The following is a 15,449-nucleotide window of genomic DNA, read 5'->3' on the forward strand; positions in this document are numbered from 1 at the left end:
ACCAATGGTCTGAGCTACCCCATGTCCGAGGTCGGGCAGAAGCCGGGAGGACCCCATGCCCGAGGGGCAGTGGCCGAGAGGAGCTACCCAATGTCCGAGGTCAAGGGCGGCGGCCGGGAGGAGCTATGCCACGTCTGAGGTCAGGGGGGGTGGCCAAGAGTGCCAGGCTGCAGAGCACAGGAGCAGCCGAGAGGAGCTACCCCTGCCCGAGGACAGGGGCGGCAGCTGGGAGGAGTTGCCCCATGCCTGAGGACAGGGGCGGCGGCTGGGAGGAGCAACCCCACATCCAAGGAGCAGTGGCTGCGCAGGCACAAGAGGGCCTAGAGGAGCTATTCCACATTCAAGGTCGAGAGGGGCGGTGGTGAGGAGATACCCCTTGTCCAAGGTAAGGAGCAGCGGCTGCGCTTTGCTGGAACAGCCTTGAAGAGATACCCCACGCCCAAGGTAAGAGAAACCCAAGTAAGACAGTAGGTGTTGCAAGAGGGCATCAGAGGGCAGACTCACTGAAACCATACACACAGAAAACTAGTCAATCTAATCACACTAGGACCACAGCCTTGTCTAACTCAATGAAACTAAGCCATGCCCTATGGGGCCACCCAAGACAGGTGGACATGGGGGAGAGGTCTGACACATTGTGGTCCACTGGAGAAGGGAATGGTAAACCATTTCACTATTCTTGCGTTGAGAACCCCATGAACAGTATGAAAAGGCAAAATAATAGGGTACTGAAAGAGGAACTCCCCAGGTCAGTAGGTGCTCAATATGCTACTGGAGATCAGTGGAGAAATAACTCCAGAAAGAATGAAGGGATGGAGCCAAAGCAAAAACAATACCCAGTTGTGGATGTGACTGGTGATAAAGCAAGGTCCAATGCTGTAAAGAGCAATATTGCATAGGAACCTGGAATGTCAGGTCCATGAATCAAGGCAAATTGGAAGTGGTCAAACAGGAGATGACAAGAGTGAACATCGACATTCTAGGAATCAGCGAACTAAAATGGACTGGAATGGGTGAATTTAACTCAGATGACCATTATATCTACTACTGTGGGCAGGAATCCCTTAGAAGAAATGGAGTAGCCATCATGGTCAACAAAAGAGTCTGAACTGCAGTACTTGGATGCAATCTCAAAAACGACAGAATGATCTCTGTCCATTTCCAAGGCAAACCATTCAGTATCACAGCAATCCAAGTCTATGCCCCAACCAGTAACGCTGAAGAAGCTGAAGCTGAACGGTTCTATGAAGACCTACAAGAACTTTTAAAACTAACACTCAAAAAAAGATGTCCTTTTCATTATAGGGGACTGGAATGCAAAAGTAAGAAGTCAAGAAACACCTGGAGTAACAGGCAAATTTGGGCTTGGAATACGGAATGAAGCAGGGCAAAGACTAATAGAGTTTTGCCAAAAAATGCACTGGTCATAGCAAACACCCTCTTCTAACAACACAGACTCTACACATGAACATCACCAGATGGTCAACACCGAGATCAGATTGATTATATTCTTTGCAGCCAAAGATGGAGAAGCTCTATGCAGTCAACAAGAACAAGATCCAGAGCTGACTGTGGCTCAGATCATGAACTCCTTATTGCCAAAATCAGACTTAAATTTAAGAAAGTGGGGAAAACCACTAGACTATTCAGGTATGACCTAATCAAATCCCTTATGATTATACAGTGGAAGTGCGAAATAGATTTAAGGGACTAGAACTGATAGAGTGCCTGATGAACTATGGACGGAGGTTCATGACATTGTACAGGAGCAGGGATCAAGACCATCCCCATGGAAAAGAAATGCAAAAAAGCAAAATGGCTGTCTGGGGAGGCCTTACAAATAGCTGTGAAAAGAAGAGAAGCGAAAAGCAAAGGAGAAAAGGAAAGATATAAACATCTGAATGCAGAGTTCCAAAGAATAGCAAGAAGAGATAAGAAAGCCTTCCTCAGCAATCAATGCAAAGAAATAGAGGAAAACAACAGAATGGGGAAGACTAGAGATCTCTTCAAGAAAATTAGAGATACCAAGGGACCATTTAATGCAAAGGTGGGCTCAATAAAGGACAGAAATGGTATGGACCTAAAAGAAGCAGAAGATATTAAGATGAGGTGGCAAGAATACGCAGAACTGTACAAAAAAGATCTTCAGGACCAAAATAATCATGATGCTATGATCATTCACCTAGAGCCAGACATCCTGGAATGTGAAGTCAAGTGGGCCTTAGAAAGCATCACTACGAACAAAGCTAGTGGAGGTGATGGAATTCCAGTTGAGCTTTCTCCAATCCTGAAAGATGATGCTGTGAGAGTGCTGCACTCAATATGCCAGCAAATTTGGAAAACTCAGCAGTGGCCACAGGACTGGAAAAGGTCAGTTTTCATTCCAATCCCAAAGAAAGGCAATGCCAAAGAATGCTCAAACTACCGCACAATTGCACTCATCTCACATGCTAGTAAAGTAATGCTCAAAGTTCTCCAAGCCAGGCTTCAGCAATACATGAACCGTGAACTTCCTGATGTTCAAGCTGGTTTTAGAAAAGGCAGAGGAACGAGAGATCAAATTGCCAACATCCGCTGGATCATGGAAAAAGCAAGAGAGTTCCAGAAAAACATCTTATTTCTGCTTTATTGACTATGCCAAAGCCTTTGACTGTGTGGATCACAATAAACCTGGAAAATTCTGAAAGAGGTGGAAATACCAGACCACCTGACCTGCCTCTTGAGAAACCTATATGCAGGTCAGGTAGCAACAGTTAGAACTGGACATGGAACAACAGACTGGTTCCAAATAGGAAAAGGAGTATGTCAAGGCTGTATATTGTCACCCTGCTTATTTAACTTATATGCAGAGTACATCATGAGAAACGCTGGGGTGGAGGAAGCACAAGCTGGAATCAAGATTGCCGGGAGAAATATCAATAACCTCAGATATGCAGATAACACCACCGTTATGGCAGAAAGTGAAGAAGAACTAAAGAGCCTCTTGATGAAAGTGAAAGAGGAGAGTGAAAAAGTTGGCTTAAAGCTCAGCATTGAGAAAACGAAGATTATGGCATCTGGGCCCATCACTTCATGGGAAATAGATGAGGAAACAGTGTCAGACTTTATTTTTCTGGGCTCCAAAATCACTGCAGATGGTGATTGCAGCCATGAAAATAAAAGACGTTTACTCCTTGGAAGAAAAGTTATGACCAACCTAGATAGCATATTGAAAAGCAGACACATTACTTTGCCAACAAAGGTACGTCTAGTCAAGGCTATGGTTTTTCCAGTGATCATGTAGGGATGTGAGAGTTGGACTGTGAAGAAGGCTCAGCGCCGAAGAATTGATGCTTTTGAACTGTGGTGTTGGAGAAGACTCTTGAGAGTCCCTTGGACTGCAAGGAGATCCAACCAGTCCATTCTGAAGGAGATCAGCCCTGGGATTTCTTTGAAAGGAATGATGCTAAAGTTGAAACTCCAGTACTTTGGCCACCTCATGTGAAGAGTTGACTCATTGGAAAAGGCTTTGATTCTGGGAGGGATTGGGGGCAGGAGGAAAAGGGTACGACAGAGGATGAGATGGCTGGATGGCATCACTGACTCGATGGACGTGAGTCTGAGTGAACTCCGGGAATTGGTGATGGACAGGGAGGCCTGGTGTGCTGTGATTCATGGGGTCGCAAAGAGTCGGACACGACTGAGCGACTGAACTGACTGAGTGAAGACGCAGACATAGAGCACAGACTTGTAGACACCATGCTGGGAAGAAGAGGGTGGGACAAATTGAGAGAGTACCGTGGAAACCTGTACCCTACCGTATGGCAATTTGCTGTATGACACAGGGAACTCAGACCGGGGATTTGCTGTATGACACAGGGAACTCAGACTGGGGCTGTGTGACAACCTAGAGCAATGGGAAGTGGGAGGGAGGTTCAAGAGGGAGGGGACATATGTATACTTATGGCTTAGGCATGTTGTTGTATGGCCAAAACTAACACAATATTGTAAAACAATTATCCTTAATTAAAAATAGATACATTTTTTTTAAAGTTCTGTAAGTATAAGATCTCCCACACTGTAGGCAGACGCCTTACCATCTGAGCCACCAGGGAAGTCCAAGTATAAGATGAACTCCCCAGGTCAGTAGGTGCCCAATATGCTACTGGAGAAGAGTGGAAAACTAACTCCAGAAAGAATGAAGAGACAGAGCCAAAGCAAAAACAATGCCCTGTTGTGGATGTGACTAGTGATGGAGGTAAAGTCCAATGAGGTAAAGGACATTATTGCATTGGAACCTGGAATGTTAGGTCCATGTATCAAGGTAAATTGGAAGTGGTCAAACAGAAGATGGCAAGGGTGAATATCAACATTTTAGGAATCTGAACTAAAATGGACTGGAATGGGTGAATTTAACTCAGATAACTGTTATATCTACTATTGTGGGCAAGAATCTCTTAGGAGAAATGGAATTGTCATAGTCAACAAAAGAATCCAAAATGCAGTTCCTGAGTGCAGTTTCAAAACCAACAGAAGATCTCTGTTTGTTTCCAAGATGAACCATTCATTATCACAGTAATCCAAGTCTATGCCCCGACCAGTAATGCTAAAGAAGCTGAAATTAAACAGTCCTATGAAGACCTACAAGCCCTTCTAGAACTAACACACAAAAAAGATGTCCTTTTCATTATAGGGGACTGGAATGCAAAAGTAGAAAGTCAAAAGATGGCTGGAGTAACAGGCAAATTTGGCCTTGGAGCACAAAATGAAGCAGGGCAAAGGCTAACAGAGTTTTGCCAAGAAAATGCACTGGTCATAGCAAACCCTCTGCCAACAACACGAGACAACTGTACACATGGACATCACCAGATGCTCAGTACCCAAATCAGGTTAATTCTGTTCTTTGCAGCCAAAGATGGAGAAGTTCTATACAGTCATCAAAAACAAGACCAGGAACTGACTTTGGCTCAGACCATGAACTCCTTATTGTCAAATTTTGACTTACATTGCAGAAAGTAGAGAAAACCACTAGACCATTCATATAAGGCTAGAAATCAGATCCCTTGATTATACAGTGGAAATGACAAATAGATTCAAGGGATGATATCTGATAGAGTATGTGAAGAACTATGGATGTAGGTTCATGACATTGTACAGGAGGCAGTGATCAAGGCCATCTCCAAGAAAAAGAAATGGAAAATGGCAAATGGTTGTCTGAGGAGGCCTTACAAACAGCTGTGCAAAGAAGAGAAGTCAAAGGCAAAGGAGAAAAGGAAAGATATACCCATTTGGATGCAGAGTACCAAAGAATAGCAAGGAGAGATAGGAAAGCCTTCCTCAGTGATCAATGCAAAGAAATAGAGGAAAACAATAGAATGGGAAAGACTAGAGATCTCTTCAAGAAAATTAGAGATACCAAGGGGACATTTCATGCAAAGATGGACACAAGAAAGGACAGAAATGGTATGGACCTAACAGAAGCCGAAAATATTAAGCAGAGGTGGCATGAATACACAGAAGAACTACAGAAAACAAATTTTCATGATCCACATAACCACGGTGGTGTCATCACTCACCTAGAGCCAAATATCCTGGAATGTGAGGTCAAGTGGGCCTTAGGAAGCATCACCATGAACAAAGCTAGTGGAGATGATAGAAATCCAGTTGAGCATAGATCAATGGAACAAAATAGAAAGCCCAGAGATAAATCCACGCACATATGGACACCTTATTTTTGACAAAGGAGGCAAAAATATACAATGGATTAAAGACAATCTCTTTAACAAGTGGTGCTGGGAAATCTGGTCAACCACTTGTAAAAGAATGAAGCTGGAACACTTTCTAACACCATACACAAAAATAAACTCAAAATGGATTAAAGATCTAAACATAAGACCAGAAACTATAAAACTCCTAGAGGAGAACATAGGCAAAACACTCTCTGACATACATCACAGCAGGATCCTCTATGACCCACCTCCCAGAATATTGGAAATAAAAGCAAAAATAAACAAATGGGACCTAATTAACCTTAAAAGCTTCTGCACATCAAAGGAAACTATTAGCAAGGTGAAAAGACAGCCTTCAGAATGGGAGAAGATAATAGCAAATGAAGCAACTGACAAACAACTAATCTCAAAAATATACAACCAACTCCTACAGCTCAACTCCAGAAAAATAAATGACCCAATCAAAAATGGGCCAAAGAACTAAATAGACATTTCTCCAAAGAAGACATACAGATGGCTAACAAACACATGAAAAGATGCTCAACATCACTCATTATCAGAGAAATGCAAATCAAAACCACTATGAGGTACCATTTCACACCAGTCAGAATGGCTGCGATCCAAAAGTCTACAAGTAATAAAGGCTGGAGAGGGTGTGGAGAAAAGGGAACCCTCTTACACTGTTGGTGGGAATGCAAACTAGTACAGCCACTATGGAGAACAGTGTGGAGATTCCTTAAAAAACTGGAAATAGAACTGCTTTATGATCCAGCAATCCCACTGCTGGGCATACACACTGAGGAAACCAGAAGGGAAAGAGACACGTGTACCCCAATGTTCATCGCAGCACTGTTTATAATAGCCAGGACATGGAAGCAACCTAGATGTCCATCAGCAGATGAATGGATAAGAAAGCAGTGGTACATATACACAATGGAGTATTACTCAGCCATTAAAAAGAATACATTTGAATCAGTTCTAATGAGGTGGATGAAACTGGAGCCTATTATACAGAGTGAAGTAAGCCAGAAAGAAAAACACCAATGCTGTATACTAACGCATATATATGGAATTTAGAAAGATGGTAACAATAACCCTGTGTACGAGACAGCAAAAGAGACACTGATGTATAGAACAGTCTTATGGACTCTGTGGGAGGGGGAGAGGGTGGGAATATTTGGGAGAATGGCATTGAAACATGTAAAATATCATGTATGAAATGAGTTACCAGTCCAGGTTCGATGCACGATACTGGATGCTTGGGGCTAGTGCACTGGGACGACCCAGAGGGATGGTATGGGGAGGGAGGAGGGAGGAGGGTTCAGGATGGGGAACACATGTATACCTGTTGCGGATTCATTTTGATATTTGGCAAAACTAACACAATTATGCAAAGTTTAAAAATAAAATTAAATTAAAAAAAAAAAAAGAAATCCAGTTGAGCTATTTCAAATTCTAAATGATGATGCTGTGAAAGTGCTGCACTCAATATGCCAGCAAATTTGGAAAACTCAGCAGTGGCCACAGGACTAGAAAAGGTCTGTTTTCCTTCCAGTCCCAAAGAAAGGCAATGCCGAAGAATGTGCAAACTACTGCACAATTGCAGTCATCTCACATGCTAGCACAGAAATGCTCAAAGTTATCTAACCCAGGCTTCAACAGTATGTGAACCATGAACTTCCAGATGTTTAAGGTGGATTTAGAAAAGGCAGAGGAACCAGAGATCAAATGGCCAACATCAGTTGGATCATTGAAAAAGCAAGAGAGTTCCAGAAAAACAGCTAGTTCTGCTTTATTTACTATGCCAAAGGCTTTGACTGTGTGGGTCACAACAAACGGGAACATTCTTCAAGAGATGGAAATACCAGACCACCTTGCCTTCCTCCTGAGAAATCTGTAGGAAGATCAAGAAGCAACAGTTAGAACGGGACATGGAATAACAGACTGGATCCAAATCTGGAAAGGAGTATGGAAAGGAGTATGTCAATATTGTCACCCTGCTTATTTAACTTACATGCAGAGTACATCATGTGAAATGATGGGGTGGATGAAGCACAAGCTGGAATCAAGACTGCCGGGAGAAATATCAGTAACCTCAGATATGCAGATGACACCACTGTTATGGCAGAAAGTGAAGAAGAACTAAAGAGCCTCTTGATGAAAGTGAAAGAGGAGAGTGAAAAAGTTGGCTTAAAACTCAACATTCAGAAAACTAGGATTGTCACATCAGGTCCCATCACTTCATGGCAAATAGATGGGGAAAATTGAAACCATGACAGACTTTATTTTCTTGGGCTCCAAAATCACTGAAGATGGTGACCTCAGCCATGAAATTAAAAGACATTTGCTTCTTGGAAGAAAAGCTATGACCGACCTAGACAGCATAATAAAAAGCAGAGACATTACTTTGCTGACAAAGGTCTGTCTAATTAAAACTATGGTTTTTCCAGTAGTCGTGTATGGATGTGAGAGTTGGACTATAAACAAAGCTGAGCACTGAAGAATTGATGCTTTTCATCTGTGGTGGTGGTGATGACTCTTGAGAGTCTCTTGGACTGCAAGGAGATCAAACCAGTCAGTCCTCAAGGAAATCAGTCCTGAATATTCATTGGAAGAACTGATGCTTAATCTGAAACTCCAATACTCTCTTCCCTGATGGGAAGAACTGACTCATTATAAAAGAACCTGATGGCTGGGAAAGATTGAAGGCAGGAAGAGAAGGTGATGACAGAGGATGAGATGGTTGGATGGCATCACCGCCTTGATGGACATGAGTTTGAGCAAGCTCCAGGAGTTGGTGATGGCTACCCAGGGAGGCCTGGTGTGCTGCAGTTCATCGGGTCTCAAAGAGTTGGACACAACTGAGTGACTGATCTGACGTATAAAATAAATGCCAGATTTCAAAGGCATAGTATTAAAAAATGTTATAAATTTCATTAATTTTGGTTGCATGTTGAAATGATAATATCTTAAGATATAGTGGGTTAAATAAAATATAGGATGAAAATGACTTTGATCTGTTTATTCTAGAGAACTTTAAAATTGCTTGAATGACTCACTTACTTCTATATTCTGGAAATATGTTCTCTAGGAGAACTTCCTATGATGATGGACATGATCTGTGTTTACCCTGTTTAGTGTGAGAGCCATGAGCCATGTACTAGTGTTGAATATTTAAAATGTACTTTCATGACTGAGAAGCAGATTTTATTTTATTTATTTTTTGGGGGGCTGTGCCATGTGATTTATGGGTTCTTAATAGCCCAATCAGGGATTGTACATGGGCCACTGCAGCAAATGCACCAAATTGTAACCACTGGGCTGCCAGGGATCTCCCAAGAAGCTGTTTATCTAAAGTTAATTAATTTTTATTTTTGGTTGCACTGAGTCTTAATTGCTGTGCTTGGACTTTTCTGTAGTAGCAGAGAGCAGGGGCTACTTTCTAGTTGCAATACACAGGCTTCTCATTGTCTTGGCTTCTCTTCCTGTGGAGCACAGGCTCTAAAAGCATGGGCTTCAGTAGTTCCAGCATGTGGGCTCAGTAGTTGTGACTCATGGGTTCTAGATCACATGGGCTGAGTAGTTGGTGGTGCATGGGCTTAGTTTCTCCTCAGCATGTGGAATTCTCTTGGACCAGAGATTGAACCCTTGTCCCTTGCATTGGCAGACGGATTCTTATCCAACATACCATCAAGGAAGTCCTGTATTTAACTTGTTAGTTTAAATTTAAGTAGCTGCATGTGGCTACTTCCAAAAATAATGAATAGCACTCAATTCAATGAGAGTCTGCTAAAGTTTTGGACTATGTGAAATTAACTTGCTGCTTATGGGTTCTTGTTGAAAGGTATGTAATATAATTACATGATAACCCAATTTAAAGTATTTATGGATATTTGTAAAAAGCTACATTGTGTTAACTAATGATATCACCATATAAAACAAATTTTAAAATACTTGTTTTGTCTGCTTAAGAGCAAACTAAGCCTGAGGCCAAGGTGCTTCTTAGTAATTTTTTTAACGTACTATATTGGGCAGTACAGTTTTGGACCCTTTTATTACTCTACAATTTACTGTTTTAGATTTACATTTACAATCCATCTATAATTGATGTTTACATATGGTGTGAGGTAGGAGTCAAGTTTTCTTCTTCTGTATGGATATCTAGTTGACTAAGCTCCAAGGAAAAAAGAATTTTTCTGTTTTCATACTACATTATTTATTTGTTCTTACACCAAATATCCACACTGTCTTTAGTAACTGGTAGACGAGTGTCTTGTTCATTGGCCCTTTCTGTTTCCATATAAACATTAAAAATACCTCATCAAGGTGTTTCCCTGGTGGCTCAGTAGTAAAGAATATGCCTGCCAATGCAGGAAATATGGGTTCGATACTGGTCTGGGAAGATCCCACGTGCCACAGAGCCGCTAAGCCCATATGGCACCACTATTGAGCCTGTGCTCTGGAGCCCAAGGGCTGCAACTACTGAGCCCATGTGCCCTCAAGCCTGTGCTCTGCAACACAAGTAGCCACTGCAATGAGAAGCATGCACACCACAACTAGAGAGTAGCCCCGGCTTTCCACAACTAGAGAAAGCCCATGTATAGCTATGAAGATCTAGGGCAACCAAAAAAAATAAATAAAAATTTAAAAAATACCTCATCAATTTTCATAAAATAACTTTTGGAATTTTAGTTGGGCATTACATTGGATCTCTATAACATCCAATTTTGAACATGATAAAGCCATCCATTTATTTAGGTCCTTCACTTCTCTCAGTAATATGTTATCCTTTTTTTTTATGAAAAAGTCTTACACATCTTTTGTTAGATTTATTTCTAGCTGTTTGCTGCTATGAATTATAAACTTTCTAATTTCATATTCTAATTATTGCTGGTGTAGAGAAATACAGTTAATTGTCCTTAGGTCTAGCAATTGTACTAAATTAACTTACTAATTCTTACAGTTTCTTTAGTACTTTCTGCATAACCAGTCCTGCCATTTGTGAATAATGACAGTTTCATTTCATTTCTTACACATTTTTTATTGTATTTCATCTTACTGCATTATTGTACTGGTCAGGATCTCAAGAACAGAAACCAATAAACTTTTTTGTAAAGGACCAGATAGGAAGGAAGCCAACATTTCCTGTATAAATGTACATAGACTATAAAGTATTGTGCTTAAAAGGGAGTCAGTAATCTTGCAAGTGTGTTTTAAGAAAACTTGTATTAATTTGAAGGGCTATACAATATTCTGATAAATTAAAAGGGGCTATTTTTATAGGGGATTGAATTAGGAAAGGATAATTCATAATCATGAAAGAAATGAGGTAAAACATTTACCTAGTAAATTGGCAACTGCTGAAAAGTTGTGTTTATTTTTAATGTGCATAAGTATAAACTAATGTTTGTTTTTCTTTCCCTTTAGGAAAAATAGAAATGAAGGTACATATGCACACAAAATTTTGCCTCATTTGTTTGCTGACATTTATTTTCCATCATTGCAACCATTGCCATGAAGAACATGACCATGGTTCTGAAGAGCATCACAGACACCATCGTGGAATGACAGAATCGGAGTCAAGCGAATTTTCAGTGCTGGATGCTGAAAATGAAAAAAAATATTATATTGAAAAACTTTTTGACCGTTATGGTGAAAATGGAAGATTATCCTTTTTTGGTCTGGATAAACTTTTAACAAACTTGGGCCTTGGAGAGATAAAAGTAGTTGAGATTAATCATGAGGATCTTGGCCACGATCATGTTTCTCACTTAGATATTTTGGCAGTTCAAGAGGGAAAGCATTTTCACTCACATAACCACCAGCATTCCCATAATCATTTAAATTCAGAAAATCAAACTGTGACCAGTGTATCAGCAAAAAGAAACCGTAAGTGTGATCCAGAGAAAGAGACAATTGAAGTGTCTGTAAAATCTGATGATAAACATATGCATGACCACAGTCATCGCTTATGTCATCACCACTGTTTGCGTCATCACCTTGATCATAACACTACTCGCCATTTTCCTAATGATTCCATTACTCACAGTGAGCATGGGGAGCCTAGCCATGAACCTTCAACAGAGACCAATAAAACACAGGAGCAATCTGAAAGTAAGCTACCAAAAGGAAAGAGGAAGAGAAAAGAGAAGAAAAGTAATGAAAATTCTGGGGTTATTACACCAGGTTTTCCCTCTAACCATGATCAGGGTGAACAGTATGAACATAATCGGGTCCACAAACCTGATCGTGTACATAACCCAGGTCATTCTCATGTACGTCTTCCAGAACATAATGGTCATGATCCTGGTCATGGACACCAAGATCTTGATCCTGATATTGAAGGTGAACTTCGACATACTAGAAAGCGAGAAGCACCACATGTTAAAAAAAGTGCAATTTATTCAGCTGCTAGTCACAAAGATCATAATGAAGATGATCGTCAACATGAGGTAAGCAGAATAAGGTAGTTGCTCTGTAACTCTCAGATGATTCTGAAGTACTCTTAGGTAAAAAGAAAAGTAACAGAGGAATAGACAACCGTATTTAAACTTGTTTCCAGTTACAAAATACATTAAGGGATAAAAATCAGATTAAAGATTTTTAGCTGCATTTTTACTTGCATTGTTTGTTTTCACATTTGGGTTCCTTCAATTCTAAATGTTTAAAGGTTGTCAGGAAATATATTTCTTTTATTCCTTATTTTACTCTCTTGCTTAAGACTTGCTTTGACTCTCCAAGTTAGCTTATGTGTTGTTACTGTTAACTAATTTCTAGATGCTTGAAAATTGAAGTCCTTTTTTTTGTTGAGACAGTTTCTCTTTCATAATAATTAACTTATTGAATTAACTACAGAGTGATTTCTAGTCACTGATCTAGCTCCAAAGTCAGGTATTTTGCACATGTGGTAGGTTTGTTTTCTCTGTCACTATCATAGGACCTACATGCTCAGATTAGTCTTTTCTCATGCTTTTGACAGATGAACACTGAATGCAAAAAGATATAATAATGAGAAATGCCAATAGCAATGGGATGGTTCTCTTATTCTAAATTTTTGTTCTCCTTTGAATACTTTCACATTTGATTTGTTACTTCTTGATTTTTAAACAGCTATTCACCTTAAAAACATTTTTGTTTCATTACAAGTGTATCAGTACCCTTATTCTTATATTTAGCTCTCATTAAAGTGTAGGAAAAGCTGTTGAATTTATTATTGTTCAGATATATAAAAAGTAGCAGCACCTATTGTGGAAGATGACCTCAACCTTTGTTTTGGTCTCTTATTACTGAAATGTGTTTTACATCTAAGTAAATATCTTTGTTTCTTAACTAGACAAATCACTAGATATTGGGTTTTCAGCAAATTTTAAAATCTTCGTGTACTTTTAAAGAAATTGTTAATTTATTACTATGGGTAATATCCTAGAGTCTCTTGTTGATAATAACTAGACATTATCATAACTAAACATTAGTGTTTACTCTTTGGATTCTACTTGCAGGGTCTGGATCATCAGTCTTATTATTTTGTATCCTTATAGGCCTGATGCATAATGGGGATTTTTTCAAGTTTTCTGGAAATGGTCTATGCATTAGATAGGGTAGTAGTACCTCACGTAAAGACTTGACATGAGAAAAATCATTTGTTTGTATGTTTTGATTTTGTTTTTACATTATAGATACAGTAAGCAAGCATGCAACCAGAGTGCATATATGTGGAAAAGAGATACTCCATTTCCTTAGTTTTAGATATTTGTATAGTGATGGGTCCAGATTTTTTTTGTTATTTGTTTTCTTCTTAGTTTTTTTATACTTTGTACTTAAAAAGTTCTAGTGGATAAAGCTGCATTTTTTAATCTTGCGGTTTTAGCACTGGGATAGAATTTCACTATACGATATTCTTCTGGGGTACCTTAGGTAGTAAAAATGTCTGTATCTTTTTATATTTTAATATAAAGTTATTAAAGTACTCTTAAGTCTATTTAACAGTTTCACCAAATAAGAATCTTGAGCAACTGATGATTGCAGTTTGACTAGGGAAGTGATTTTTTTTCTTTACTCCTTCAGGATCTTGGGAATATAGTTCTAAATCATTCTTATTAATGGCAGAAAGTCATTATCTTTTATATGTTGCAGTGGAGAATGGTTAAAATCCATAAAAAGGTTGGGGTAATCAGGTTGAATTCTTTCCTGTCATAAATTCCTATTAAAAACCATTCTTTGTAGTAGATATTTATATTGCAGATTGTTTTAAAATTATATTTAGAATATATTTTACTATACAGTACTTTTTCTGCCTAATCTTCTTAAAGTACTCTTAATTTGTTTTATCAATTTTCTTGCAGTGTTTGAACGTCACTCAGTTATTAAAATACCATGGTCATCGTGCCAACTCTCCAATCTCATCTGATCTATTTACATACCTTTGCCCTGCTTTGTTATATCAGATTGACAGCCGACTTTGTATTGAGCATTTTGACAAACTTTTAGTTGAAGATTTAAATAAGGATAAAAATCAGGTTCCTGAGGATAAGGCAAATATAGGGGCATCAGGTAAGAAAGATTTAAGTTCTTTCTCCTCAAAAGAGTCTCTGTACTTTTTTAAAAAATATAGTTGGAATCAGAAAGCAGTTCCAAATGATTGCCTTATTTTTGTGTCTTTCAGTATATTTTAATCATGTTTTAAGTATTTGTGTTTAGAAAAGATTGGAGGAAGACAGGCATAATACAGTTTACTCATCTCTTCTGGCATTACATAGGAACATTTTGTTGTGGACAGAGAACTAATAGATTGGAAAGGAAATGCAGGTTTTTCATGAATAGATTCTTCTTTATGGGCAAATGTTAAAAAGGGGGCCATTAATTAAAGTTACATGATGTTATGATTACTTAATATTTAGCAAGATGAGGGGCTGTAGTGAAAAGCCAAGATTACAAAATTTTTAAAGACGTGAAAAGGGAAGCTAGTGTGGTTAAACTCTAGGAATGTCTCAGAATGCCAGTGATTGGCACATGAACTTCATCATGGGCACTTAGTAAAACCAAATGGGTAAAATCAAAACTATTTTTAAACTTCTTTCTTTGTACTTTTTCATCATATCCAGTTGGCTACATTGCTCCACCTTGATGTTTACAGGTACCTCCTTCTGAAACTTCTATTCCATAAGAAATTTGTACCTCTTATTGAATCCCAAATGTCATTCCAATTTATTCTTTTGATAAAATCTGAAAATCTTTGATGTTTTTTCTCTATCTGTGGTTTCTGTTTTCATTTCCTATTTTCACTTGTATAATCAGTTGTTGAGTCCAGTTGAGTCTTAAGTATTTTCCAGTTCTCTCCACTCTGTCATAACTTTAGTTCATATCCTCCTTGGTTCTTTACTGAATTGTTGAAATAACTCCATAATTTTCCCTGCCTATGTTTCTGTTCCCCTCATAGATCATGCTTAGCACTTAAGCTAGATTTATTTGGACACTCTGACATAGATTTTTCTTTTTATTGATAGCCAGTATTTATTTAATACATGGACTTTTATTTATTTACAAACATGTATTGTAGGCACTGTTCTATACTCAGTTCATTTACTCTTCATAACAGTCCTATGAAATAGAGAATGTTACCCTAAAAAATTTCCCAGGGTCTTAAAACTAGTGAGTGATAGTGGTAGAGTTCAATTCTGGGAAGCTTAATCATTTTGGTATTCATATGTGCAAAGTGTTTTACATATTTTTCTTCACTAAATT

At 38.9% G+C, this 15,449-nt stretch overlaps 1 protein-coding gene across 6 annotated transcripts in view; it reads left to right on the forward strand.

The window, feature by feature from the left end:
• Positions 1–15,449, forward strand: part of SLC39A10 (solute carrier family 39 member 10) — a 115,701-nt gene that overhangs the window by 66,254 nt on the left and 33,998 nt on the right. For all 6 annotated transcript variants that reach the window (XM_055572977.1, XM_055572979.1, XM_055572976.1 and 3 more), the window contains 2 exons: positions 11,136–12,160; positions 14,051–14,258. In XM_055572977.1, coding sequence (XP_055428952.1) covers positions 11,147–12,160; positions 14,051–14,258 — 1,222 coding nt within the window. In that variant the 5' untranslated portion in view covers positions 11,136–11,146. The remainder of the gene's footprint in view (positions 1–11,135; positions 12,161–14,050; positions 14,259–15,449) is intronic.

Source organism: Bubalus kerabau, chromosome 3, assembly GCF_029407905.1.
Source record: "Bubalus kerabau isolate K-KA32 ecotype Philippines breed swamp buffalo chromosome 3, PCC_UOA_SB_1v2, whole genome shotgun sequence".
Classification (NCBI taxonomy): Eukaryota; Metazoa; Chordata; class Mammalia; order Artiodactyla; family Bovidae; genus Bubalus; species Bubalus kerabau.